Source organism: Xenopus tropicalis, chromosome 2, assembly GCF_000004195.4.
Source record: "Xenopus tropicalis strain Nigerian chromosome 2, UCB_Xtro_10.0, whole genome shotgun sequence".
Taxonomy (NCBI): domain Eukaryota; kingdom Metazoa; phylum Chordata; class Amphibia; order Anura; family Pipidae; genus Xenopus; species Xenopus tropicalis.
This window is the reverse complement of record NC_030678.2, coordinates 70,596,510-70,624,508: the sequence shown is the minus strand read 5'-3', so window position 1 is coordinate 70,624,508 and position 27,999 is coordinate 70,596,510. Positions and strand designations below refer to the sequence as shown.

The following is a 27,999-nucleotide window of genomic DNA, read 5'->3' as shown; positions in this document are numbered from 1 at the left end:
ACAACTTACCTCATAATATAATCTCCATGAAGAGTAAGCTTGGGTTTGCTCTGATATTTGAAAAACGTATCATGCAACTTTTTTCATTTTAGATTTCATGGTTTTTTGCTCTTCCTAGGGCAAAAAAATATATAAAAGTATGTAAGACATAAATACGTAATAGGATACAGTTCTAAATATGCAGCTTTGTTGAAGGTGACCTAGCTTTTCCAGTATCCATCTAGGAGGATGGTGTCAAACTTCTGTGCTGTTGAAGGCTGGAATTTTTCTAGCCTATGTGGTGGAGGTCTGATAATGGAAGTCAGTTTTGACCACTGCCTTTTTTAAACCACACCCTGTTAACACAAACATTTTGAGACCATATCCACATTAATGGTGGTAGTACACCAAAAAGACTAATGGTTCGTGTTCACTTCAAGGATATCACTCATGTATCACACAGGCAGCATAGGGCAGGCAGAGTATGGCACACACAAATAGCATAGGAGAGGCAAAGTATGTGTGTGGCAAAGTATGCCACACACATGCAGCATAGGGCAGGCAGAGTATAGCACACACAGGCAGCATAGGGTAGGCAGAGTATGGCACACACAAATTGCATAGGACAGGCAGAGTATTGCACACATGATATAGCAGGGCAGGCAGAGTAGGGAAGGATACTGGGGAAATCTATCATAACTATGCAAGTAACTGAAATGAGGTGTGAGCAGTGAAGGGGCTTACATGTGTGAACAATGCAAGGGCTTACAGCCTAAATGTGAGGTGTGAACTATGCAGCGGTCAGGGGGGGGGGGGGCGGGAGAATGAAGACATTCATGTCTTCTTGCTTGTCTGACCTTTATTAATTCTAGAACCTCAGATCACATAAGCTTAATGCCACAGGAGTATTGAAGAATAGCCTCTCTAGTAACAGTATGACACAATTCGTCTTTTAAAATTAGAAGAAAGAAATTTTTATCATAAATGTGATATTTTTTTAAAGTGTATTTACAGTAAGAGTTTAGAGACTGTGGAATTCTCTCTATGAAGTGGCGGCACACTTATTGTTGTAACATATATCAATGTTGTTGTAACATATCAGTATATTTTTTACAAATAAAAAACTGTAATAAACAATTAATTCTTACTAGACAATTATTGAGTCAATAAAAATGATAACAAAGAAATATGTTTATACAAGCAGATTTTTGCCATGTTGCCATAAAGAAGCACAATCAGTGTTACTGATAAATTGTGTACATACAATATATTACAGTTTGAACCAAGGTTAAATTAAACATCTTTTATTAAAAACTGCAAGGTAAAGCCTTATTTATATATATCTGTCCTACTCATTTTACTCATTTTAAATGTTATTTTAAAACGTCCTACTCACCAGTGAGGAGTACAAACTTGGCCATGGTTTCCTCTGTAATGACGTTTCCTCAGGATCATCTGCCTTTTTATACAAAAGCCATAAAACATATACTGTACTTTACTGGGAGAATGGGCAAACACTATACAGTATAGTTGCATTTCAATCATCAAAGCAAGATGCAGTAATCATACAATGGAGAATAGCATTTGTGCCAAAACTGTTTGAGATCTTGGCCTTTACAGGTGCAGCACTGAAGGACTGAAAAGTCATATAGTTTCAGGAAAGTGACCTTTTCATTGTTTAATTAATATGATACATTTCAGTTGATGCATACTTTGCCAAAAAGATATTCAGCAATGGAAAAAAACAAGAAATGTGAGTAGGTCACAGATCTTATTTCATGAAAATATACGCATGTCATATAGCTGGAGGTCACTTGTGAAAAATGATCTAAAATCATAACATTCCAGGGAGAGATTGGTTTTAGTAGTTTCAGGAACTAGTCTATCTTGTAACACAAGTAGGGATGTCTATGAAGATTCTCATTCCTCCAGGTCATGATATACAGTATCTAGTAGAATTAAGTCTAAAACAACTGGAGTTTTTTTCTTGAAAACGTTTCACCACTCATCCAAGTGGCTTCTTCAGTTCAAATGACTGCTAGGGAATTTCCTGGTATTTAAACCCTTGCTGGTAGTACAGTCTCAGGCATCCAATCATAATGGTTCCATTGAACTTATTCAGTTAGGTGTTAGCCGAAACTGACAGGTGTAAGAAGGTATGATCCAGTCACAATGGTACCATGATTTTCATTGATGCAGGTGTTAATCCTTCAAAGTACATGAACTGTTGTGAAACTGCTGGTGTAAGGATGTCAAAGCGGCATTGTATGTTGATGACAAGCGGTGTCGCAGGCCCCTCCTCTGTTCAGGGATGGTTTTTCCAGGCTGGCAAAAATGGCCTCTTTCACACCTCTTTCTGTCCTCTCGGTCCAAAATATGCACCATACTGTCCTCAAAAAAGTGACCTTTTTCCTTGAGGTGTAGATAGACTGCTGAACCATTGTGATTGGATGTTTGTGACTGTACTACCATCAAGGGTTTAAATACCGGGGAATGCCCTACCAGTCATTTGAACTGAAGAAGCCACTCGGATGAGTCGCTCACAATAAACAACATTAGTATGCAGCTCACTTCACTGGTCGTGTCAGGCCCTTTCAAAAGATTTTTTTGCAGGGGGGCCTGGCATAACTTGGTTGCAGAGGCCTCCAAAGCAGCTAATTTCTATAAACTCTATTCATATAAACACTATTCATTAAAAGCATTTGCATCTAAACAAACTCTAAATATAACTGCACCAAGCAGCCGTTCTTTCGTATTGCCACTCTACATTTCATCATATTTCTCTTTCTTTGGAATGTTTTCATTTTTATATGCTAGGTGGGGGGCATCAACTTGGCCACCTCAGGTGGCTAGGACCCCCGAGGCAGTGCTGCTCCTATGCAGTCCTTGCCTTACAGGCCTTTCATACCTGCCCTACAGTTAGCTGCCTGATACATAATCTAATAAGCTGTAGGGGCCAAGTCCCATAATTTATTGTGACATGTATGGCCACCTTACAAAAAATGGCCTAACATGCCCCTGCTTCCTGCATCATCTTTTAAGGTCTTCTCTGTAACTGATATCTGATCCAGGCACAAAGGAGCAGATATTTATGTGTATTGACACGTATAGGTTGGGAGAGAGAGATTCATTCATTTCAATGTAAATTGACTCAATGGGAAATCACCGTAGTTTGTGGATAATAGTTTGAATATATGTTTCCAGAAAATAGATAATACATACCTGTATTATTTATTGTTATCCTTTATTTATACTGTATATAGGGCTACCATTAGTGTGTACAGTTGGTGCACTAGCCAGGGGCCTCATATAATGCATACACAAGGCATTTTTTTCATTGGTGTCCCGTTTAACTCGTTGACCAATGGGCTAATACCTGAGGCCCCCTGTGGTAGGGCCTTGCTTACTTGGTAGTATGGTGACCCATGTTAACTTATGGTGAAAAAGCATCTGCATAATACACAGTGCTTTACAGAGATTATACATCATTCGCATCAGTCCCTGACCCACTGGAGCTTACAATCTAAGGTCCCTACCATATACATACTCTAATATAATCAGTGATTTTAAAAGCTTTAATGCACTCACATTACATCGCTTGAGGCCAGTCACATATAGTTATATAAAAATGCAGAGTCCCAATTCCATCCAGAGAGGAATCTTGCCAGTGTGTATATTCCCCTCATGGTTCTGTCTATGATCCAATGTGATGTCACCTCCACCTAATGCGCTTCGCTGAATGAATCAGCTTCCTCAGAGGCACAAGGCTGTGTTCTACGAGTTTCTGTCATACATTTGCAGCACCTGGACCAATGAAAATGTGTGTCAGGTCAGTTGGTATAAATGATTTCTATTTTTTATTGCTGTTTCATTCAACATGGAAACTGACTCCCACCATAATTTTTCTTTTTTTTTTTTTTTTTCATTTTTTTGGTTTAATAAATATTTAGCGATAAAGTGCATCTCTGCACTTTACAAAGGGGAATGCTGGTTGTATTTGACTATGTTGCCATGGCAGAGAAATAGACTACATTACTGTAGGCTTTGAAAGTGGGAGGGCTTTTCTGGGGTCAAATATGACTTTTACTATGGTCACCAGGTCTGGATGGTCTTACAGCAGTTCCACTGGCATTTGTCAGATTCCACAGATTGCCAGTCTGGTCCTGATGGTCACATGAGCTGGTAGAAGTAAGCTGAGTTAAAGAAGATGCTTATCAAAACATATGCGTGCCTTTGGGCGATATCTTAATGGCCACGCTTAGGAGAAGACTAAATAGCACTGGGCATGACAATGTTTGGAATGAATGGGGCATTTGGAGATGAATATCTAGTTCAACATCATGATTTAGAACAGGGGTGTCGAACTCAGTCAGAGAAGGGGCCAAAATCTAAAATCCAGCCTAAATCGCGGGCCGAATGGTTTACTGAACAGTCATAAACTGACAACGTTAACCAGAAATGTGAATTTAAAATGAGTGGAACAATCTTTTCCTTAACAGTGCTGTTAACCAACTCACTTAAATTGTCTGCCTTCACCATCAACTTTTCTTTTCCTGGACATTTTGGGATCAATATTGGCAGTAAAAGATGTAGTTTATTGGAAATCTGCGTTAGAAGGAAAAAGTTGAAAACTGCACAGGGATAGCTTGATTTGGCAGATGGAGTCAGTCAATAAATGCCTGGCTGGGTACAGATAGCAGATTCTGATTTTTATGCCTGCACTTTATGCCAGGAACTGGCAGCTTCTGCTGTGTATTTTTTAGCACACGCTCTCCTTTGTATTTTTTAGCACACGCTCTCCTGTGTATTTTTTAGCACACCCTCTCCTTTGTATTTTTTAGCACACCCTCTCCTTTGTATTTTTTAGCACACCCTCTCCTTTGTATTTTTTAGCACACCCTCTCCTTTGTATTTTTTAGCACACCCTCTCCTTTGTATTTTTTAGCACACGCTCTCCTTTGTATTTTTTAGCACATGCTCTCCTTTGTATTTTTTAGCACACGCTCTCCTGTGTACTTTTTAGCAAACGCTCTTCTGTGTATTTTTTAGCACACGCTCTCCTGTGTATTTTTTAGCACACCCTCTCCTGTGTACTTTTTAGCACACGCTCTCCTGTGTATTTTTTAGCACACGCTCTCCTGTGTACTTTTTAGCAAACGCTCTCCTGTGTATTTTTTAGCACACGCTCTCCTGTGTATTTTTTAGCACACCCTCTCCTGTGTATTTTTTAGCACACCCTCTCCTTTGTATTTTTTAGCACACGCTCTCCTTTGTATTTTTTAGCACACGCTCTCCTGTGTACTTTTTAGCAAACGCTCTTCTGTGTATTTTTTAGCACACGCTCTCCTGTGTATTTTTTAGCACACCCTCTCCTGTGTACTTTTTAGCACACGCTCTCCTTTGTATTTTTTAGCACACGCTCTCCTGTGTACTTTTTAGCACACGCTCTCCTGTGTATTTTTTAGCATACGGCCATACGCTCTCCTGTGTATTTTTTAGCATACGGCCATATGCTCTCCTGTGTATTTTTTAGCACACGCTCTTTAGCACTCGCCTCCTGAATCTCGCGTGACTTGTGGCTTGTGATCTCGCCGGCCGTACTTGCTATCTATTACGCATGCGCATAGAATCTATGCGCATGCGTAATAGATAGCAAGTACGGCCGGCTATGCCATAGAATGATTCTACTATGGCCGGCCGTACTTGCTATCTAATACGCATGCGCATGCGTAATAGATAGCAAGTACGGCCAGCTATGCCATAGATGATTCTACTATGCCATAGCCGGCCGTACTTGCTATCTAATACGCATGCGCATAGATTCTATGCGCATGCGTAATAGATAGCAAGTACGGCCGGCGAGATCGGTGCGGGCCACATTGCAAGGCCTGACGGGCCGGATTTGGCCCGCGGGCCTTGTGTTTGACACCTGTGATTTAGAACAACCAAATTGTTGTTTATAGCTTTGCTTTGTTGGTCGGGTATACAAATTATTGGGTGTACCAGCTAGTAATTACTGGTACTAATGACATAATGGCAGATGTAGGACCTAATATAGTTTAGGGATGTGGGATCTAAGCTTAAGAAAAAATCATTTTTTTTTCCTGAGACCTTAGAAGTCCCTGTGCAACCTTAGGATGATACCACAAGCTTATGGTGCCAAATGTGCAGGTGTAGTCTTTGATGTATTGCACCTCAACTGCCATACACTTGCAGATTTAAGCTACCAATTTGGCCCTTTCTACCTGTGTATGGCATCAGATCTCTTGAATCTTTACTTTCCAAATACCCAAAAGCATTAATATTTAAGATGTTTTATGCTGGTATGTCAGGATAGGTTGGTCATATGAGGCTGTAAATAAAACAAACTTTGAGACTATTTCAGAAATTTCATAAAGTTTAGGAAAGATTTGTGGCTTGGTAGTTTGAAGTAGATAGACATGTTTATGCATTCTGGATTTAGCTGAGGGTTTTCTGGGGTAAATTTATTTTTTGTATCTTCAACAATTATAAAATGTTGTAATTTTGTAGTACAGTAGCTCCATAAGTATACTCCATAATAATTAGTATATATGATATTCATTAGGCGATTTATAAATGCCAGATACTTTGGTAATCCTATGCATACAGGATATAAAATTGTTCAGTGGATCCCTGGCATTTATATCTATAATTATTGTATCTTGTTGTCAAATGAAAGCTAAGGCAATTGTGAGATATTCAACACCAAGTTTAGCAAAGCTTTTTGGTATGGTTTGGCATAGAAACATATTTTAAATGGCTTTACCCCACATAAAATGCAGTAAATAAACACATTATGATTTATATGTAGCTGAAGTGACCTCCATAACAAGTCTTATGTGCCATTTTTAGGGTCTTTATATGCCACATACTTTGGTAATCCTATGCAAACTGGCCAACAAACTGATCAGTCAACCGCTGGCATTTGTATTTATCTTGATACCTAATAAGGCAAGGGAAATAAGATGCTGTAAAATGCAAGCTTAAGGGCAGTGGCACATGGGAAGATTAGTCATCCACGATAAATCTTGTCTATGGCGGGCAATTATTCTCCCCGACATGCCATCCCACCGGCAAGAATATAAATCGCTGGTGGGATGGCATACATGTTGCTTCGTTTTCCTGAAGTCGCCTGAAGTTGCCTCTCAAGGAAACTTCGGGCAACTTCGCACTGTGGCAAGATCCAGGGTGCAAAAAAAAAAGATGTGTCCAAGAGTGTAATATGAGATTATTTTAGTCTTTTTAAACTTCTTGTTATTGTCTACTATATGTCAGTCTTGTCACAATCTAGTAACATTTACCACAATAAAAAGTGGTATAAAAAAATGCATTTGCCTGTATACTTCTTGGTATGTTTTGTTGTTGCATTTGCACACAAATTAAGCAATTCATCTGAATTACACAGCATTATCTTTTTTTTCAAAATTAGTTTATTTGCATTAGATAATGCTATTTTTCACAGTATATCAATAGGTTAGAATATACCATTCATCCTTACTCATTGTCATGGCCAGTTGCAACATGAGCAGCTTGCATCAAATACAAGGCTTGTTTGACAGGCCTGTTGATAAGTTATCCCATTGAGACAATTAAAAAAGCCACTTTTATTAGTGGGGTCTGGATAGAGACCATTGGATTTTCCTACACAGAACCCACTACTACTGCTCCCACTGGCACTTCCTCCACTTCCACTTCCTCCACTGCCACTTGCACTGGCAGTGGTAGCTGCTTCTGTTGGAGCTGCTGTGTTTGGTGCTACTGTTACAGTGGGTGCCTTACAATCTGCAAAAAAGTAGACAGTATTTGACTTTATTGCTTTTAAGGATCATGAATGTTCATAAAAGGCTCTCACAATGTTAGAATGATCTTTATTGTAAGACTCCATGTACAATAATTTCAGGACCATTTTGAATGCTTACAGGGTTATAAGCATAATTTTCTTTGGTGAAGTAACACATATTTGCTTGCATTATTGTAAATACAATTTAACACACAGTAAATAAAAACTAAATTAAGATTGCTTGTAAAGTGTTACTGGACAGAACTTTACCCATGGTACATTATAACTTTAATGCCACTAAATTAATTTCCACTTACTTGGAAATGAAATTCCCAAAGTAGACTTTAGTGTGTTCATTAGTGGATAATTTCCTTGACCACAGAAATGTCCACTGAAATCATCCAAGGGAAGTGCCCAAACCATAGCACCACCAAAGTTGTTCTTCATCAGCCATTCAGCCTATTCAAAAAGTACAAAGATGTGAGTTTAAGTTTATATTTCAATAAATGAAACAGATACAGAGAAAATAAAATGGCATGGAGTCTGTATATATATTTTTGCACTTCTTTACTTTATTAAAGGAAAACTTTACCCCCAGAATGAATATTTAGTTTACATTATGTTAAGTGACCTATTAAAGAATCTCACCAAAGTGGAATATATATATATATCAATAAATATTGCCCTTTTACATCCTGCATTGCATTTAACAGCGCTGTGAATCCTATGATCCCAAGAGACAGCCCTTTATTTTTAAAATGGCATTTACTATTTACTGTAGGAGTACCCAATAGCCCATACTAATAAAAAGTGTACTTTTATGAAAATGATTTATTTAGATGAAGCAGGTTATTACATATGAGCTTGTTTATGCAATATATTTTTAGAGAGACCTACATTGTTTGGGGGTACAGTTTTCCTTTAATCACAGCATATGTGATTTAGTGGTGATCCACCACTATAGCAGCCTTAGGCAGAACACATACCTTGGATATATGTTTGTGAAGAGATAGTATTTAACCCTTTAACTGTCAACAACGTATTGCGTACGTCGTTGCAGTAAAAGGCTTTATCTGCCAACGACGTGCGCCATACGTTGTTTGGCAGATAAAAATACTCTGCTTCTGCAGAGAGTTTTTAGCAATGACAGCCCCCTGGGGAACGAGCCAGGGGGGCTGTCATGTCAGCCCAGCGACGCGATCGCTGCTTGGTCCCGCTTCCTGCTTCCCCCCAGCGCTGGCCCACTGCCTAGGGGGACTTCCTGTTCCAGGACTGCAGCACTGAGGACCAGGCAAGCTTCAGGACAGGTAAGGCTGATTTTTTTGCATTTATATACACTTACACACACTTACATACATTTACACACATACAGCACACAATTTTGCAGTTTTGTTTTTCATTTTGCACACTTATCTACACCTATATACACTTATACACACTCATATACACACTTACACACTGTCACACAACTTTTACACATGTACACACATGTATACACAAACACTTACCACTTAGTTTCTTTTCCCTGAAAACTGTTTATTTTGACAGCATGACTATTGGCTTAGATATTCTGACCATTAATTATACTGTCGTGTGACTTATTTTGTCGATTTACTAATTTGCACAATTTTGGTGGTTCTATTGCATTTTTATCCCTGTATTAGTTTTCCTGATCTGTTTTTAGCATAGGTTTGCCATGTGTAACTTTGATGTAGAAAAAGCTAAGTTGGCAGGCAAGAAATCCATATGCACTATTTTCATTTTGGGGTCAGTACATACCGCAGACTTTGGTATATTAATGCATATTGGACATCAAACTGTTCAGTAGACCGTAGGTGTTTCTATTTGGGGTGATTTGCCTTTGTACGCAAGAAATTGTGTGAGATAAATGCGGCAAATTGCAACATTTTTAGACGATTTTCTGAAATGTCATAAACACCACTAACTTTAGGAAAGCTTTGCAGATTGGTACTTTGGTGTAGAAAGGACTCTTTACCCATGTTGGATTTGTCAGAATGTGTACTTTCCAAAAATATATGGTTTTCTGGGTTTTCCTGTATAGTTAGGGGGTGTTACAGCACATAATACGCTGACAGGGGGCTCTGTGTGCAAAAGCTGAGTTGGCAGGCGAGAAATCCATTTGCACTATTTTCATTTTGGGTTCAGTACATACCACAGACTTTGGTATATCTATACATATTGGGCATCAAACTGTTCCGTAGACCTTAAGTGTTTCTATTTGGGGTGATTTGCCTTTATCTGATCTTTATCAAGAAATTGTGAGAGATAAATGCGGCAAATTGCAAGATTTTTAGGCAATTTTCTGAAATGTCATAAAAATCGGCAAACAGGAAAGCTTTGCGGCTTGGTACTTTGGAATAAAAAAAAATGTGTACCCATTATAAATTAGGGGGAATGTGTACTTTCCAAAAATATATGGCTTTCTGGGGTGAGTGTACTTTTTTTGTAGCATTATCCCACATAAAAAATGTAAATGTGTTGATTTTGCAGGAGCTGAAATGACTTATCATATGGGGGTAAGTTCCCATGGGGGCCCCTACATGCCACATATTTGGGTAAACCTATACATATTTGGTATCAAACTGTTCAGTGGACCCCTGGTCCATGGTATGGTGTTTTATCTTGATACCTAATGCTATGTGGGAGATAAGATGCTGCAAAGTGGAAGCTTTGAGGGTATTTTGGAACTGTCATTAAAATTGCTACATTTAGAAAAGCTTTGCGGCTTGCTACTTTGGAGTAGAAAGACACGGGTACCCATTTTAGATTTGGGAGAATGTGTACTTTCCAAAAATATGGCTTTCTGGGATGAGCATACTTTATACTAGCTATATTCCACATATAATGATGTAAATGTGTTGATTTTGCAGGAGCTGAAATTACAGAAATGATAGATCATATGGGGGTATGTTCACATTGGGGCCCCTACATGCCACATACTTAGGTAAATCTATACATATTGGGCATCAAACTGTTCAATGGACCCCTGGCGTTCATATTTAGGGTGTTTTATTTGGTTACTTTATGACCTATAGGAGATAAGATCCTATAGACTGGAAGCTTTGAAGTGATTTTTTTAAAATTTCACAAATTTTGATAAAAACCAATAACTTTAGGAAAGCATTGTAACTTGGTAGTTTGGAGTAGACAGACAGTTGTGCCTATTCTGGATTCCCCAGAATCTGTTCTTTCCAGAAATGTGTAATTTTCTGGGATAAACCTTCTGTTGGTGGAATTTTGTCCTTGAAATATAAAGTATGCAGCTTTCTGAAGCAGTGCTTTGGAATTTGGTAGTGTACTGCTGGGAGTTTTTGACGTATACAAGTGAGAAATCTCCATAAAACTCTCTATATTTGGTATTGGCGCCTTTAGGAGACATGGGACTTTCCAAATCAGTTGTATTTTTGTGCATAAAATAATTTTTGTTTCTGGTATGTGTGTTTATATTATGGAAAATATGATTTTTTAAAATTTTTTAGAGATTTAGAAGCCTATTTCTTGTTAACAAATTGAAATTACACCACAAGCTTTCATATTTTGAAAGCTTAGTTTGTCCTGAAAAAAAACGATATATTGTTTCCTGGGTAAACTAAAAGTCCCCCCAAGGAAAGGCCCCCTTGCAAAATGTTCAAAAACTGTCTGGCAATACAAGTTCTGCTTTGACCAACACAGCTGGCAGTGAAAGGGTTAACAAACAGTCGGCCTCAGCCTTGGTGGGCCCTAGGCCTCTAGTTACATTTCTGCGAGTGAGTGATTGGGCAGTGGGCCCACCACCACCCGCATCACTCACTAAGTGCTGGTAAGATGGTGCAGCACACGAGCGTAAGGCAGAAGCAGCCCGGACGTCTGCCAGTAGAGGTGCGGCACTGTAAAGCTGGCTGCAACAGCACAGGGACTGTACACAAGTTACAGTGCTGGAATCATGGAGTTGGCAAGCACTAATCCTCCCCAGGGGTGTTGGCAAACCAAAACTGACTGGCTGAACTTAGCCTCCAGAGTGGGCAAGCCCCTGGGGCAGCAGCCCAAGTGGGCTTTGGACACCCAGTCAATCTGACTTATGGTGCTTACATGTGGTGGAACACAAAAGAATGCCACTGCAGGGAAGTGCAAGAATAAATGCTTGTGAGTATGAACCCTTATTACTTATCCAATTTTGTTATCAGTTCATATCCAATTAAATACTTTCTGTTTTCATCATAAAAATGTTTACCAAAATATACCATTCTTTGCCCTTAACACCCTTTTTCCTCTTATGCTCTGCATGTAGCCTATGTTTCTGATAAATTTGTTTTACTCTCACCTGCACTAGAATTCCGCACAATAAAACCCTTTACAAAAATAAATGAAGCCCTACATTTTTTGTGTAAAAAATATCCTCTGTATCAAGTTGCTATACACAGATAAGATATCTTACTTTGATCTGGAAACTCTTCTCATTGTCATATCCAATCCATTCACTTCCTTTGTAAGCATAAGGCACAGCTTGTGGGCTGTTCCAAACCACTGTTGCTCCTTGTTTCAAAAAGTTGCAAATCTGTAGGTATTTATCAAACCATTTATCATGTAACTATAAAATAATACATTTTAACATTGCTTAAATTACATAATTATGATGAATTAGGATTGGTCAAGTTCTGCTATATATAACATCTGGGCTTTGCAGCATGTAGAAAACCCTTATTCTTTCCAGCACAGCATTCAGAAGTGCAGGTTAGGAAAAGTCAACCAGTGTTTGGTACAAATAATTCCTTTCTGTCAAACAGAATGAACAAAGCTACACTGGTTGGATTTAGCGCACAATGCAAGGAGCAATGCCCTGCCACAAGTGCTTTGTAACTGAGCAGTAAGGGGTGCAATTTTGTGCAGCTAAATCCTCTAGCATTTGAGGAAAGGGATTTTCTAAATGACCCAACATATGGGTGTTAACAATTAATATTGTATTAGAAAGTTTAAATATGACCTCAAAGTATGCCATAAATCCAGATTCCTGAGTGTATGGGGCGGCAGGACCTCCACCAGAAGTTGGGGCACCAAGACCATTGTTAGAAGGATCACTAAGAGTAAATGTTCTGCCATAAGCTGGGAACCCAACCATCAGCTTCTCTGGTGCAGCACCATTGTTCTTCCAGTAGTTCATGGCATAGTCCTAGAAAAGCAACACATTGAGATTACTTAGATGCAGATGACCAGGACAAAAACATAGTTGCTTACTACTGGACCCAAACAGTTTTCCCTGCTGACTCACCACATTGAAATAGATATATCCACCTTGATCAGCCGGACCCTGGTACAAAGGACTATCCTCACCTGTGAACCCTTCCCATGATCCTCGGAGATCATAGGTCATTACATTGATAAGGTCCAAATACCTTTGAATAGAGATAATTAGATGTGTTTTTTGGCCTTTTTTTGTTTATACATAGGTTTTTGTACCATCATATAAAATGTAATATATGACCTGTTGGACCTGTTATCTGGAAACCCATTATCCGTTCCAAATTACAGAAAGGCTGTCTTAAATAGACTCCATTTTATTCAAATAATTCACATTTTTTTGTCTGTACAGTACTTTGTACGTGATCTCAACTAAGATATAATTAATCCTTATTGGAGCCAAACCAGTCCTGTTGGTTTTAATTACTGCTTAAGTTATTTTTTTAAGTAGACTTAAGCTATAAAGATTAAAATTATGGAAAGACCCATTATCTGGAAAACCCCTGGTCCTGAGCATTCTGGATAATAGGTCCAATACTTCTAATATTATAATATTATATAGCTGCCTTTCAGTGACCTTCAGATGCTTATTTCTGATACAATCCTCTTTTCCAACACTGAGACAGCGCCCAGCTTCTTCCTTGGTCTGTGAACAATATACTGTACATTATGTTTTTACTTAATTATGTTTTTTTTTGGAAACAACACTATATTTCATGTAAAAGAATGCAATTTTCTGTAAAGAAAAAGCATTGTAATGCCAACATTCCTTTCTTCTATGTGTAAAATACAGCTTACTGAGAGAGTTGTGGGATCTGGTATCCAGCTTCTATTGTGGGCATGCCAGCGGACACTGCAGCAGAGATGAGAAGCCGGGGTAGGTTGCTCTGACTAGCTTCCTGCACAAATGCATTATACATTTCCTACAAAGAAAATATGCAAAAACTTTAGAGATAGGAAACCAACTGAATGTTAGCTATGAGGACCTATAGATCCCATTATCATATGCCAGTATGAGATCCATTTTTCAGAAACCTGTCATACAAAAAGCTCTGAAATAAAGGAATGCCATCTTCCATAGCATCCATTTTAAGTAAATAGTTATTTTTTTAATGATTTCTTTATTGTCTGTAGTGATAAAACAGAACCTTGAATATATATTAACTACATTGCATTCATCCGTACTGGTGTCAAAATAATTCAATTAGTTTATTGTTAAATGTCTTTAATTAGATTTACAAAATAGTTATCCAAAGTATAGAATGACCCTTTATTTTGAAGATCCTAGGTCCCTAGCATTCTAGATATAGAATATATAGACTACATATAGAATATATTCTAGATATAGGATTGATTACCTGTATTGCAAATTCCATTTAAAAACAAATTATAATTTTTTCTCCAGTCCCCAAAAAACTATATTTCACAAGGAATTCAATAAGGCAATGAGAAAACTGACTATATACAAAAACATTCAAAGAAACAACTAACTTTAATAAAAATATTGCAAAATGCAGAAAGAAATACAGTATATAGTAATTGTCCTCACCTGCAGGAGGATAGAGTATTGCTCTTTGGTTTCTGGAGGACTTCCTCTGTCTGAATCTCCTGGATACTCCCAGTCAATATCCAGTCCATCAAATCCATACTTTCTCAGAAATGTAATGACAGAATTAATAAATGTTTGACGATTTTGGGGACTGGAAACCATATTGTTGAACCTGAAATGAAGATCATCTAATGATGAAAAAGTATGCCGCCAAAATACAAGTGATCTTAATCAGGGCCGGAATTAGGGGTAGGCAGAAGAGGCACCTGCCTAGGGTGCAACGATGGGGGGCACCAGGCAGGTACCTCTCCTGCCTACCCCTAGTAAGCGCTCCCTTGTCAAGCTGTATTTTTTGCTTGAGGATGTGAGATTGTAAAAGCTATAAACACAGCTGTAAAAGGCTATATACACAGCTGTCAGGTCTCTTTTTATCTGCATTCTGATGGACTCCTTCAGATCAGAAGGCCTATCACACAACTTGGTGAATGCTGAAGTTTCCTCTGGGAGGAATGTGTTATTCAAAATAAAACTAACTGGAAATATACCTGTGGCAGAAGCTACTGGAGAAACACTTCACGAATAATATTAAGAGATGTGTGTTTTCTATTCATGGTGAGCTGCAGGAGGTGATTTTGAGCAAAACAGTTTTCTACAAAACGAATAAAGCAATCAAAATGTTTTAATTGCAGTATGTCTAAGAAGTCTATAGAGGGCAATTTCTGCAATCATAGTTTATTAATAAGAGGGTTGCTTTTATTTATGTATGGAGACTTTTCAGCTATGACATTCTGAAATTCCACTTCGGATCAATGCAGATTAAAATTAGATAAAGGACTCCATGTGAATGGATTGGAAGGGAAACAGTATCATACTTACCCTGAAGTCCCATAGTTCCAGCCTCCAACTGACAAGAGAGTTTTCAATTCACTGTTGCTGTAAACAAATTAGCCAAGTTTACCTATTTTGCTTAAGGAACATTAAATGGTTCAATCTACTTTAGTCGTTGAGACTTATGGCAATAAAGTCCAGCTGTTACACATATATTTCCCATTCAGTTTCAATTTGCCTCAAAAGGTGAAAGATTTCTCAATTATTTTCTAAAAGGTAGATATTAACAAGAAACTATTTCTTAAAATATTTTTTGTGTTTAAGCCCCGTCTTGGTTGTTTGAGATTATATTGACCCCCTTCACGCCTACAAAGTCCGAACAATAATCCTGCTATAGTTCTTAGTCTATTAGAGAGATACAATATAAAATAAAGTAAACTAAAAATACAAAAACTAGAACTCTATAAAATATATCTTCATTTTATGGAAATAAAGTTGATATTTATTTATGGTAGCAATTGTTATGGTGGTCAGTCATCTAGATGAAATTGCAAAATACAGCTAAAAAACTGATTTACAGATGGGTGTGAGAACATAGGAAGATTTGTTTTTTTTTTGTACAAATATGCATTTTCAATATGGCAGCTCTAGGCTCTGCAACTCATGCAGTCTACTGAAGTGTGTGTTCACTTATTAAAAGGGGCTATAGCAGGGTTGATAAAGAATCAGGGGCATTCATAGGGAGGGAGAAGCAAAGCATAGTGGAAAGCTACTACATTTTGTCTAGGTGGACACAGATTTCATTAACTTGTCCACAAAAATACAATGATAATACATAAGGTCTCAGGTTTATATAGATCCATATAGTTTTTATGGCTAAAAGCCCAGCTAGAAACTTCATTGACCACTACCTCCTGTAAACTAAATATGGATAAGCACGCAGACAGTGAATATGTTCCAAGAGATGTTGTTGGAGATGAGGGGCTTCTAAAAAAGTGTTTTAATACCAGGTAACTTACTAGTTTTTCAGTGCATTGAAGGAGGCATAGAATGCTGGATCGTTTGGTTCAAAAATTGCGATTTCGTTGTTTGTCATTGTAGCAAAAGCGTAGATCAGATGAGTGCACATACAAGGATCTACATCATCTGGCATGTATTGGGCAACTCCAGGGTAGTACTGAGCCCAGTTGGTGAAGTAGCACACCAGTTTAAAGGAAGATCCTAAGTATGCAAGAATAAAAAGAACTTTAGATAATAATAAATAGGATAATCATCATCAGCAAATAACTAATGCCCTAATAAAGTGGTTTTCTCTAGTGGCTTCAGTTCTAAGGCCAGTCTTTGCTTCCCTAAAACACAGAGGTGGGACTAATGACCCATGTACCATCAGCCTTAAAGGCATAAAATATTATATGAACTTCAAAATATTATTTACCCCATTCTCTGATCTCCACATATACAATACATCTTTATTCATTTTTCTGTAAGTCTTTTTTTTATAAAACCCAGTTTTACTTGTATGAAATAAAAAAGTCTGTTACTTACCAAGCTGCACGTGCAGCAGGAGGGTAATACCTGAGAGAAATAATTGAGAACATTTATTTATTTTTCAGAAAAAGGCTCATGGTACTTTAAAATTAGGAAACAGTAATAAATTAAAGCAAATATATTCTATGAAACAAACCTAAAAACAATAGTGGCTTGTTCATCTTGAAGCTGGATGATAGACATATACCCTAATTTTTCAGTCTTATATAGACCATGGTCACCTTTGCCAGGGAACAAGGGACACACAAAACACTGCTGATATTATTGTAATTGAAAAGCAAATACATATTTTCCACTTCAAGCATTGTTACTTAAATCAGGGGTTATCAGCAGTAATTAAATATTTTTTTTCCACTCTGGATTTCTGTCAAAACAAATGTTTGAGCTTGAGGAGGCTTTTATGAAAAACATATTGTGCACACCAGTCAGATGGGTCATGGACATTTGATGGTAATATATGTATGTATGTATGTATGTATGTATGTATGTATGTATGTATGTATGTATAACTTTATTTATAAAGCGCCACAAGGGTACGCAGTGCTGTACAATCTTACAAAATACAAAATTACACACAGGGAGGACAAGTGTTATAATAAATAAATACAATAAATATATATAAATGCAAATGTCATGTGTATCCAGAAAATAAAAAATGCTTGAAGTCTGTTGGTCTTAATGAAGTTGTTTGCACATGCAGCTGGTTACAGGATCGGGTACAGAGGGTGGTTGTTAATGGTATATTCTCTACTTAGAGTAAGGTTCTTAGTGGGTTCCCCAGGGTTATGTACTGGGTCCACTTTTATTTATCTTGTTCATTAATGAGGGTATTAGAAGTAATGTATCAGTGTTTGCAGATGACACAAAATGCTTCAGCCCAGTTTATTCTATCCAGGATATGGCATCCTTGTAGCAGGGTCTTGACAAACTAGCAATCTAGCAAGCTAAGAGGCAGATGAGATTTAATGTCGATAAATAAAAGGTCATGCACCTAGGTTGTAAAAATATGCAAGCCACTTATACCCTTAATGGGACTGCACTAGGCAAATTCATAATGGAGAAGGACCTTGGACAATGCCAAGCAGCAACTGCAAAGGCAAACAAGGTTTTAAGCTGTATTAAAAGAGTCATGGGAGAAGGAGTTTATTCTTTCACTTTAAAGAAAAGGGAAGTTGATCCAGGGTCTGGTCCAATTGCCATCTTGGAGTCAGGAAAGAATGTTTTCCCCCCTCTATGCCAAATTGGAGAGGCTTCAAAGGTTTTTTTTTTTTAATCTCTAGATCATCTTGCACTTAAGCAAGTTATATAGGCATAAAAGGTTGAACTTGATGGATGTGTGTCCGTTTTTTCAACTTAACTTACTATGTTACTATGTATTTATAGGAAAAATGAATTTGTGCATCACAGGCACTTTTACCAGACTAAGGGGGAAATGTAATGAAATTTGGTTTATGCTGCACCCCACCCTTGCCTTTCAAAGCTTTGCCGTGGATTGAGGCGGGGAAATGCATTACTAGTTATTGTGCTCTCTGTACTAGAAGAACCAAAGTTATGATTTAAAAACATCATTCCAGCTATTAAAGTTACAAGGAGCGCCTTTTTTGCCATGCCTGGTAACTTTTAGGGCACTGTCGCCTGAGGCAAGGTTTTCATCTTATTTAAGATTAACATTAAGCAAAACTAATTCTGGACTTCTTAAATACATTAAGAAAAAGAAATCTGGAGTTGACCAGCTGCTACAAATGATTCTCTCTTTGCCTCATGGCTGTAGCTCCCTGGGTGGCAAAAATAACACATTTTCAGTAAGAAGTTTTTATTACATAAAGAGTGCACTGGTGCAAACTATAAAATTATAATCTTTCTTCCACTCATGAAAATGGACTATTTATGATTGCCCAAGCTTGCAGGCAATCATAAAAAAAGCTGCAAGTTTTTCTTTATTACAAAAGCCTATTCAGGCAAACTTCTGAAGAACCCATTTACACACAAATTTTTTTAACAGAATAATTATAGTATAAATCCCAGTTATTCATTTACCTCTCATTAAGAAAGACGTCAGGCCATTATTGGTATTAAGACGCATATGAATAAAACACTACAGGGTAAAAATAAAGTCTGAAAAAAAAAAATGTAAGACTATAGGGAGTTTATCACAACAAAGCTGTCCATTAGCCGCTTCTGTAAACCCCTTTAACCCTTTAAGTGCCACCCAAGTAGAATCTACATTGTATGGATAAAAGGACTGAAGTGCCACAGAAAGTAGATTCTATGTTGTGCTGCAGTTTGCTCCTCAGTCGTTCCCCAGCCCTTAGGCAACAAGCAGAGGTGGAGAACTAATGTCCCCTGGGGAGTGATCACCCAGGGGCCCCATAGGAAATGCCAGGCACAGAATCGCATTAAGGGTGTATAGACCCCAGTGGCTGAGCAGTAACTCAGAAAGGCAGAACCTGTCCAGATGCTAGGGCAGTCTGTGGGGTAAAGTGTCACAGAACAGAGCAGAGGCCGCCCCCTTTTGCCACCCCCCCACATCGCCCGACCTGCACCCCCCCCCCCCCCCCCCCCCCCCCCACGGTTGTGTGCATGCACACTTACACAATTTTGTGGATTATTTTTTTTTTCCAATCGTTTTTTTTTTTTGCCTGAAAATTTTTTTTATTGCCTTTGTGGATATCATATTCGCTTACTGCACTGTGCAATACCTGTGCAACTGTTTCTTGTTGCGTGGCGAATGTTTTTGTCACTTGTCAAATGTTTCTGTGGCAATTTTGTGCACCCGGTTCGCAAATAAATACGGCAAAGGCAAAACGTGGATATTCGCCGCAAATCCATGCCTACCACAAAATTTCACTCATCATTATTGTGACAATTTTCCCAAATTTCATAAAAACCATTATGTTTAGCATAGCTTTGTAGTTTGTTAGTTTGCAGTAGAAAGATGTATTTACCTATTTTTGTTTTGTCAGAATGTGTACTTTTGGAAAAAATATGGTTTTCTAGGGTCTCAGTACTGTTAGGGGGTCTTATGGCACATAATACACATGCCGGGTGCTTATATTGCTGGGGCCAAAGTGTCAGATGTGAAAATTCATATGCACTGTTTTTATTTGTATGTCTCTGTACTCCACATAGTTTGGTAAATCTATGCATATTGGGCATCCAACTGTTCAGGAGATGCCTGGCGTTCATATTTAGAATGTTTTATGTTGATATTTTACAAAATATGGGGCATATAATGTGGTAAAATGCATGGTTTGTGACGATTTTTAGAAATTTTATAAAAACTGCCATTTTTAGCATAGCTTTGTAGCTGGGTAGTTTGCAATAGAAAGATATATTTACCAATTTTTGTTTCGTCCCAATGTGTAGTTTCAGAAAATGTATAATTTTCTAGGGTATTGTGTGGCTAATTTTTGCGTCCATTTCACAATTCGCCACTAATCCATGCCTACCAAAAAATTTCACTCATCACAATTTGTGACAATTTTAAGAAATTTTATAAAAACTATTATGTTTAGCACAGCTTTGTAGTTTGGTAGTTTGCAGTAGAAAGATGTATTTGCCTATTTTTGTTTCGTCAAAAAATACTTTCGGAAAAAATATATTTTAGTCCCTGCATTGTTCACATCCTGCATTGTTCACATCTGTGGATCAGACTGTAAGGCCCACATTGTTCACCTGTTCACACCTCAGACTGTGGGAGCAGTGCCAACATTGTGTCACTGTATGTACTGCCAGCCCTATTCTGCCTGTGTGTGTGTATAATTCTTTTACATATGAATGAAGGGTGATATCCCTACAGAAAGGCAGTTTGAGAGTTGGGTTTTTGCTGCGCTACCACCATTAATGTGGGTTTGGTTGTAAAATCTCTTGGGATAACATGGGTGTGGATTGAAAAAGTGGTCAAAACTGGCTTCCATTATCGGCCCCCGGTACCACAGAAGTTGGACAGCACTGTTCTATTGTATACACTGAAGAAAACTGGTTTACCATATTTGCCTTTTCTGTATCCGTTATAACTTATATTGTTACTATAATTCAATGGAGCCACATTCTCAACCCGCATCATTTTACTATTAATATACTTTAGAAACATTTTGGCGCTAGTTTTATCATCTGTCACAATGCGCTCCTTATTTTCAGTTTTTGCCTTCCAGATTGCTGTTTTACAACACTTGTTACAGTTTTTTTTCCTATTAACTTCTTTAGATCCGAATTATGCTGCATAGGGTGGTTCTTAATGCTTCTACATTTACTTCTTAAAGGATATGTAAACCCCACACACAAAAATGTAATCAGTGAACAGCCTCTTTAAAATCTTTCAATACCTGCCACACTGGTTGTCCAGAGATTAATAGTAAGGCTGCAGCATCCCCTTAATCACTTAGATTTCCTTCTTCTCCTGTAACCCACACACCCCTCTCCATCAGGAATTTGCTTTGATTTCTGGCTTCAGTTGTTCTAAGCTCAGATTACTAAACACACCCCCCAGTCTAGCAGCCAATGAAGAGATGGCATTGCTGGTTCCCATAGAAACTCAGCTCTAGCTGTCTGCTTTAATTTTTTTCTCCTGAGCTCAGCTTTACCATTACAGTGCTCGAACAAAGCAGAAATTTTATCAAAGACAGTTCTGCCTGTGTGAGCCTGTATTCTTGATTAAATGTATGCTGAATAAGGGTCTGTATGTGTGTATGCTGTTTGCAGTTTTAAATGTTTCTGATTATGTATCAGAGGAAAAATGGCCACCAGGTGAAAGCTACTATTTGCTTTAGAAAAATGTGATGGTGCTGGCAAGCGGAGGGGATATATGCAGTACAAATAATGCCATTTGGGTGGGGGAGACATGCCCAACTGATATACATTGTCGGCAAATGTAGGCTTTACATGTCCTTTAAGGGAACAAATTCAGAACAGTAATAATTATGTTGGGTTGAAAAAACCAACATACTGTTCTTCAACTTCAGCTTATTCTTCCGCTTTTTCTTCTTATTTTTAGTGCCCCCCATTTCCTTGGGAGGGGCTGGGCATGACCCGGCTGTCTTGGTACATATCGGTAATAACGACAAAATGAACGGTAGGTGGAGGACCTTAAAGAGTGAGTTCAGGGATCTAGGCTCTAAGATTAAGGAAAGGTCCTCCAATGTAATTTTTTCAGAAATTTTGCCGGTGCCACGCACAAGTTTAGGGAGACAGCGGGAGCTTAATGCGTGGCTAAAGTCTTGGTGTAGGAAGGAAGGGTTTGGGTTCCTAGAGCACTGGGCTGACTTTTCTTTGGGGTACAATCTATACAGCCGTGACGGATTGCACCTCAATGGAAGGGGGTCCGCTGTGCTAGGGGAGAGAATGGTTAAGAGGCTGGAGGAGTGTTTAAACTAGACAAGGGGGGGGGGTGAGCTAGAGTTCTATAGGAAAGCTAGTGTAGACGGGGCAGTGGGACTAGTAAAGGGTTGTGGGGGAGGAGTGAGGGGGGCATATAGTTTATCAGATAAGGAGCTTCCGTTACAAGGAAAACAGTCTAATATTTGCCTTAGCTCTAACTCTCCGTTAGCTAATGTAAACATCAGAGGGAGAAGTAATAATCTCCGCTGCATGCTGGCTAATGCGCAAAGCTTGTCGGGTAAATTAGGGGAGCTGCAAGCTATTGCATGTATTGAAAATTATGATTTAATTGGTATCACTGAGACCTGGTGGGATGAAAAATGCAACTGGGCCGTGAATTTAAATGGTTATACACTTTTTAGGAGGGACAGAGAGATTAAAAAGGGTGGAGGGGTTTGTCTTTATGTAAAGTAAGATTTAAAGCCATGTAATAAAGACATTACCAATGAAAATGTAGAATCTCTTTGGGTAGAAATTTCAGCAGGGCAGAAGGTCACAAAGAAAATGATCATTGGTGTATGCTATAAACCGCCCCGTATAGATGATGGGGATGAGACCCAGTTATTGTTGCAAATGGAGGAGGCTTCACAACTGGGTCAAGTTGTTATTATGGGGGACTTTAATTATCTGGACATTGACTGGAGTAATGGGGTGGCTAAGTCAGAAAAAGCTAGTAGGTTTGTAAATATGCTAAATGACAACTTTTTATTTCAGGCGGTTCAAGAACTTACTAGGAATGACTCTATTTTGGACCTGGTAATATCTAATAATACTGAACTCATCTCTTTGTGTGGGTGAGCATTTGGGGAACAGTGATCACAACATGGTCTCCTTTGAGATAATGCTGCAGAGACAGCTCTATAAGGGAGTAACTAAAACACTCAATTTTAGACGTGCAGACTTTGCCAGTATAAGGGCATCTCTGCAATGTGTCAACCGGGAAAGGCTTTTCACAGGGTTAGACACAGAAGGAAAATGGAACATCTTTAAAACATTGCTTTGCAGGTATACACAACAGTATATCCCCCTTGTAAGCAAGGAGAGGCATTTCAAAGTAAAACCTTTATGGCTGAATAAAAGTGTTAGTGTTGAGGTTGGTAAGAAAAAACGTGCTTTTAAAGCATTCAAGTTAGCTGGGACAGCAGAAACTTTCATCAGGTACAAGGAAGCAAATAAAGCATGCAAAAAAGGCAAACTAAAATAGAGATGGAAAGGGGTATTGCAGCTAGGAGGAAAAAGAATCCAAAATTATTTTTTAATTACTGTATGTGAATAGTAAAAAAATGAAACAAGAAGGAGTGGGAACCTTATTATCACGGGGTGGGGGGAATGGGGAAAAAGCAGAAATTTTGAACTCTTATTTTTAATTTGTCTATACATCTGAGGAGCCAGCTAATGAAGGCTTCCTACTGACTCATGGGTCACTCGGGAGTGGTGGTAAATGGAAAATTTTCTAATTGGACCAGTGTGGTTAGTGGAGTACCGCAGGGGTCAGTCCTTGGTCCTTTGCTTTTTAATTTGTTTATTAATGACCTGGAGGTGGGCATAGACAGTACTGTTTCTATTTTTGCTGATGACACAAAATTGTGCAAAACTATAAGTTCCATGCAGGATGCTGCCGCTTTGCAGAAAAAATTGGAAAACTGGGCAGCAAACTGGAAAATGAGGTTCAATGTTGATAAGTGCAAAGTTATGCACTTTGGTAGAAATAATATAAACGCGAACTATCTACTGAATGGTAGTTTGTTGGGGGTATCCTTAAATGAGAAGGATCTAGGGGTTTTTGTAGATAACAAGTTGTCTAATTCCAGGCAGTGTCATTCTGTGGCTACTAAAGCAAATAAAGTGCTGTCTTGTATAAAAAAGGGTATTGACTCAAGGGATGAGAACATAATTTTGCCTCTTTATAGGTCCCTGGTAAGGCCTCACCTTGAGTATGCAGTGCAGTTTTGGGCTCCAGTCCTTAAGAAGGATATTAATGAGCTGGAGAGAGTGCAGAGACGTGCAACTAAACTGGGTAAGGGGATGGAAGATTTAAACTATGAGGTTAGAATGTCGAGGTTGGGATTGTTTTCTCTGGAAAAGAGGCGCTTGCAAGGGGACATGATTACTCTGTACAAGTACATTAGAGGGGATTATAGGCAGATAGGGGCTGTTCTTTTTTCCCATAAAAACAATCAACGCACCAGATGTCACCCCTATAGATTAGAGGAACGGAGCTTCCATTTGAAGCAGCGAAGGTGGTTTTTCACGGTGAGGGCAGTGAGGTTGTGGAATGCCCTTCCTAGTGATGTGGTAATGGCAGATTCTGTTAATGCCTTTAAGAGGGACCTGGATAAGTTTTTGAACAATCAGAATATCCAAGTCTATTGTGATACTAATATCTACAGTTAGTATAAGTGGTTGTATATATAGTTTATGTGAGTGTATAGATTGGTAGGTGTGGGTTGTGTGTGCTGGGTTTACTTGGATGGGTTGAACTTGATGGACTCTGGTCTTTTTTCAACCCTATGTAACTATGTATAATTAAAAAATAATTTTAGATTCTTTTTACTCCTAGCTTACAAGGGAATATACTGTTGTGTATACCTGCAAAGCAATGTTTTAAAGATTCCATTTTCCTTCTGTGTCTAACCCTATGAAAAGCCTAGTTGACACATTGCAGAGATGCCCTTATACTGGCAAAGTCTGCACGCCTAAAATCAAGCGTTTTAGTTAATCCCTTATAGAGCTGTCTCTGCAGCATTATCTCAAAGGAGACCATGTTGTGATCACTGTTCCCCAAATGCTCACCCACACAAATGTTAGAGATGAGTTCAGTATTATCAGATATTACCAGGTCCAAAATAAAGTCATTCCTAGTAGGTTCTTGAACCGCCTGAAATAAAAAGTTGTCATTTGGCATATTTACAAATCTACTAGTTTTTTCTGATTTAGCCACCCCATTACTCCAGTCAATGTCCGGATAATTAAAGTCCCCCATAATAACAACTTGACCCAGTTGTGAAGCCTCCTCAATTTGCACCAGTAGCTGGGTCTCATCCCCCTCATCTATACGGGGTGGTTTATAGCATACACCAATGATCATTTTCTTTGTGACCTTCTACCCAAATTTCTACCCAAAGAGATTCAACATTTTCATTGGTAATGTCTTTATTACATGGCTTTAAATCTGACTTTACATAAAGACAAACCCCTCCACCCTTTTTAATCTCTCTGTCCCTCCTAAAAAGTGTATAACCATTTAAATTCACGGCCCAGTTGCATTTTTCATCACACCTGGTCTCAGTGATACCAATTAAATAATTTTTAATACATGCAATAGCCTGCAGCTCCCCTAATTTACCCGGCAAGCTTCGCGCATTAGCCAGCATGCAGCGGAGATTATTACTTCACCCAATGATGTTTATATTAGCTTACGGAGAGTTAGAGCTAAGGTGAAAATGAGTCTGTTTCTCTTGTAACAACGGAAGCTCCTTATCTAATAAACTATATGCCCCCCTTACTCCTCCCCCACAACCCTTTACTAGTCCCACTGCCCCGTCTACACTAGCTTTCCCATAAAACTCTAGCTCACCCAACCCCCCCTTGTCTAGTTTAAACACTCCTCCAGCCTCTTAACCATTCTCTCCCCTAGCACAGCGGACCCCCTTCCATTGAGGTGCAATCCATCACGGCTGTATAGATTGTACCCCAAAGAAAAGTCAGCCCAGTGCTGTGACATTTGTTGAAAAAGGCCATGGGGTTGAGGGGGTGGAGGTCACAGATTTAAAGGGTTAGTCAAAAAGGAAGCCAGTTGGATCTGCCATGGAAAAAAAGGGGGCTACATGTCCTTAATATGAATTGTTTTTGTTGATTCTTATTCTATTTTTAGATACTTTTGCTATGGATAGTAATATGGATTTATGGATTTCCTAAATCAGAGCCACATAAGTGTCTATCATCAGGGTTAGACTAGGCTGGCAGAACACCAAGAGAAAGCCTGCCTACCCATGACCAGGTTTGCTGGTTTGTTACTGCCAAGTAAGCAAGAGGAAGTATGCAATACGGCAGTGCACCAGGGGTGGAGAGGTTATGGCGGCCCCAGATACCCCAGTCCAACGCTGCGTATAGTTTATCTATTCAGATTAAAGGCGTTTATTTATATTTTTTAGCAAATGTATTGTATTACCTTTTGTATTGTGGATTGTTACGTTAATGTTTGAACATGACAATAGGTGGCACTGTTGTAAAATGTTTGAACTGGGTTAACCACTAGTGAATCAGTTGGAGGAAAAGTCTATGTTGGCCTGACTAGACTGTTCTAGACTTTTTTTTCCCTAGGGTTACAGAGTACTTGAACATTTAGGTTTACAGTTCTTTAAAATGCAAGTCACAAAGCCACACTGATTGCATTTAAATTATATTGTAATCAGTGCAGCCCTTCCAGCTGAATGTTCTAGACATGTCCTTGAATTTTCAAATTATCTAGTAACCCTATTTTTCCCAGTAAAGGCTTAATAAGCAATGATGCTGTTTGCTTAAACACTATTATTTATATTTGTTTTACAGTATCAATTTAAAATAAGTTTGGGCAAATCTGATCAATTCCCACAAACAGATATAAACTTGGTTTGTATAATGCATATCTTTAGAACTCCAAAACATTGCCTGCAGCTCTGTGCTAAGGGCCCCTTTTTATCAGATGCCCCTACAATAGAGTGACCAGATCACTTGAAAATTTTAGGGAGATGTCTATATATACATGTTGCAGGGCTGTACTAATTGCATTTTAATTAAACTGCAATCAGGTCAACCCTGGCGACTAGCTTTTCAAGCTTTTCAAGCTTACAGAAAACCTGATTGTGTTTAAATAATACACCTACATAAAGAATTATATATTAATGTACAGCCTGTCACTGGGCTTCCCAGACCTTGCCACTATACAACAAAGACAGACGGAATGGCCTGGGCATTTCCATATAGAAAGCCTACAAATGCAGTCCATATTCCAAGCTCTATGTATTGTTATTAGCTGCACTGCAGTATCCAGCAAAGGGAGACCTTTGCTGGATATTGCAGAGACCTCCCTTTACCTTGCCTTTAAAAACACCTGCCCCCTGTAAAAATTACCCTGCTGCATTCTGTCTGCCTTTTTCCCATGTGTCATCAATTAAAAATAAAACATGAAAATCTGTGTCTACGCCTGTTCCTGGATTCCTGTTGTAAGTTTTTTTTTTCTTTTTTCGGAACCTTACCTGCCATGACGTGTACCTGGACTTTGACTTGACTTTCCATTACGTCCTACAGGCAGCACAACAACTCCCGCTCCTCCTGATAGGACAGGTAGCACAAAAAAAATATTAGCCAGTCTTTAAAACAGCCCTTTAACCCCCCCCCCCCCAGCATGTTTTTTTCCTGTCCTACCTCAAGACGTGGTAGTGAAGAGGATGTAGATCCAGAGATCCAGACTCCTAGGAGTCTGAAGGCCGTACTGGGGACTACCTTAGGGTGAGACCCTGGGGGAATGGAGGTTCCTTGGCAGAGGATTACTGGAAGTGGAGATGATCTATTGTGCTTGCCAAAGTTTCTCCAGTTGTTGGGAGACTGAGGGCAGCAGGACACGCTGAAGCAGGAAGAAGCATGGTGTGATGTCACGTCCGCCCTTACATGCGCACACCAGGAAGAAGGGCACAAGGAGTTT

The 27,999-nt window shown here is 38.7% G+C and overlaps 1 protein-coding gene across 4 annotated transcripts; it reads right to left on the bottom strand.

Annotated features, from left to right (window-relative positions):
- Nucleotides 1-13: 13 nt before the first annotated feature.
- On the bottom strand, nt 14-27,999 carry LOC548945 (chitinase-like, acidic). Of its 4 annotated transcripts, XR_004221065.1 has the most exons (14): nt 27,723-27,999; nt 27,554-27,629; nt 16,938-16,967; nt 16,412-16,613; nt 15,441-15,497; nt 14,565-14,736; nt 13,814-13,938; nt 13,047-13,170; nt 12,762-12,947; nt 12,216-12,335; nt 8,098-8,239; nt 3,568-3,783; nt 1,376-1,438; nt 14-114 (listed from the first exon to the last, which is right to left on the bottom strand). XR_004221065.1 is itself a non-coding variant. In XM_018091241.2 (12 exons), exons 2-12 carry the CDS (start codon nt 27,591-27,593, stop codon nt 3,767-3,769), a joined length of 1,215 nt encoding a protein of 404 aa, XP_017946730.1. In that variant the 5' UTR covers nt 27,594-27,629; nt 27,723-27,999; the 3' UTR covers nt 3,337-3,766. The 4 variants fall into 4 exon arrangements, 3 of the variants coding, with proteins under 3 accessions (XP_017946730.1, NP_001016191.1, XP_031751817.1); XM_018091241.2 differs by lacking the exons at nt 14-114; nt 1,376-1,438 and having other exon boundaries at nt 3,337-3,783; NM_001016191.2 differs by lacking the exons at nt 14-114; nt 1,376-1,438; nt 3,568-3,783 and adding an exon at nt 7,413-7,782 and having other exon boundaries at nt 27,723-27,797.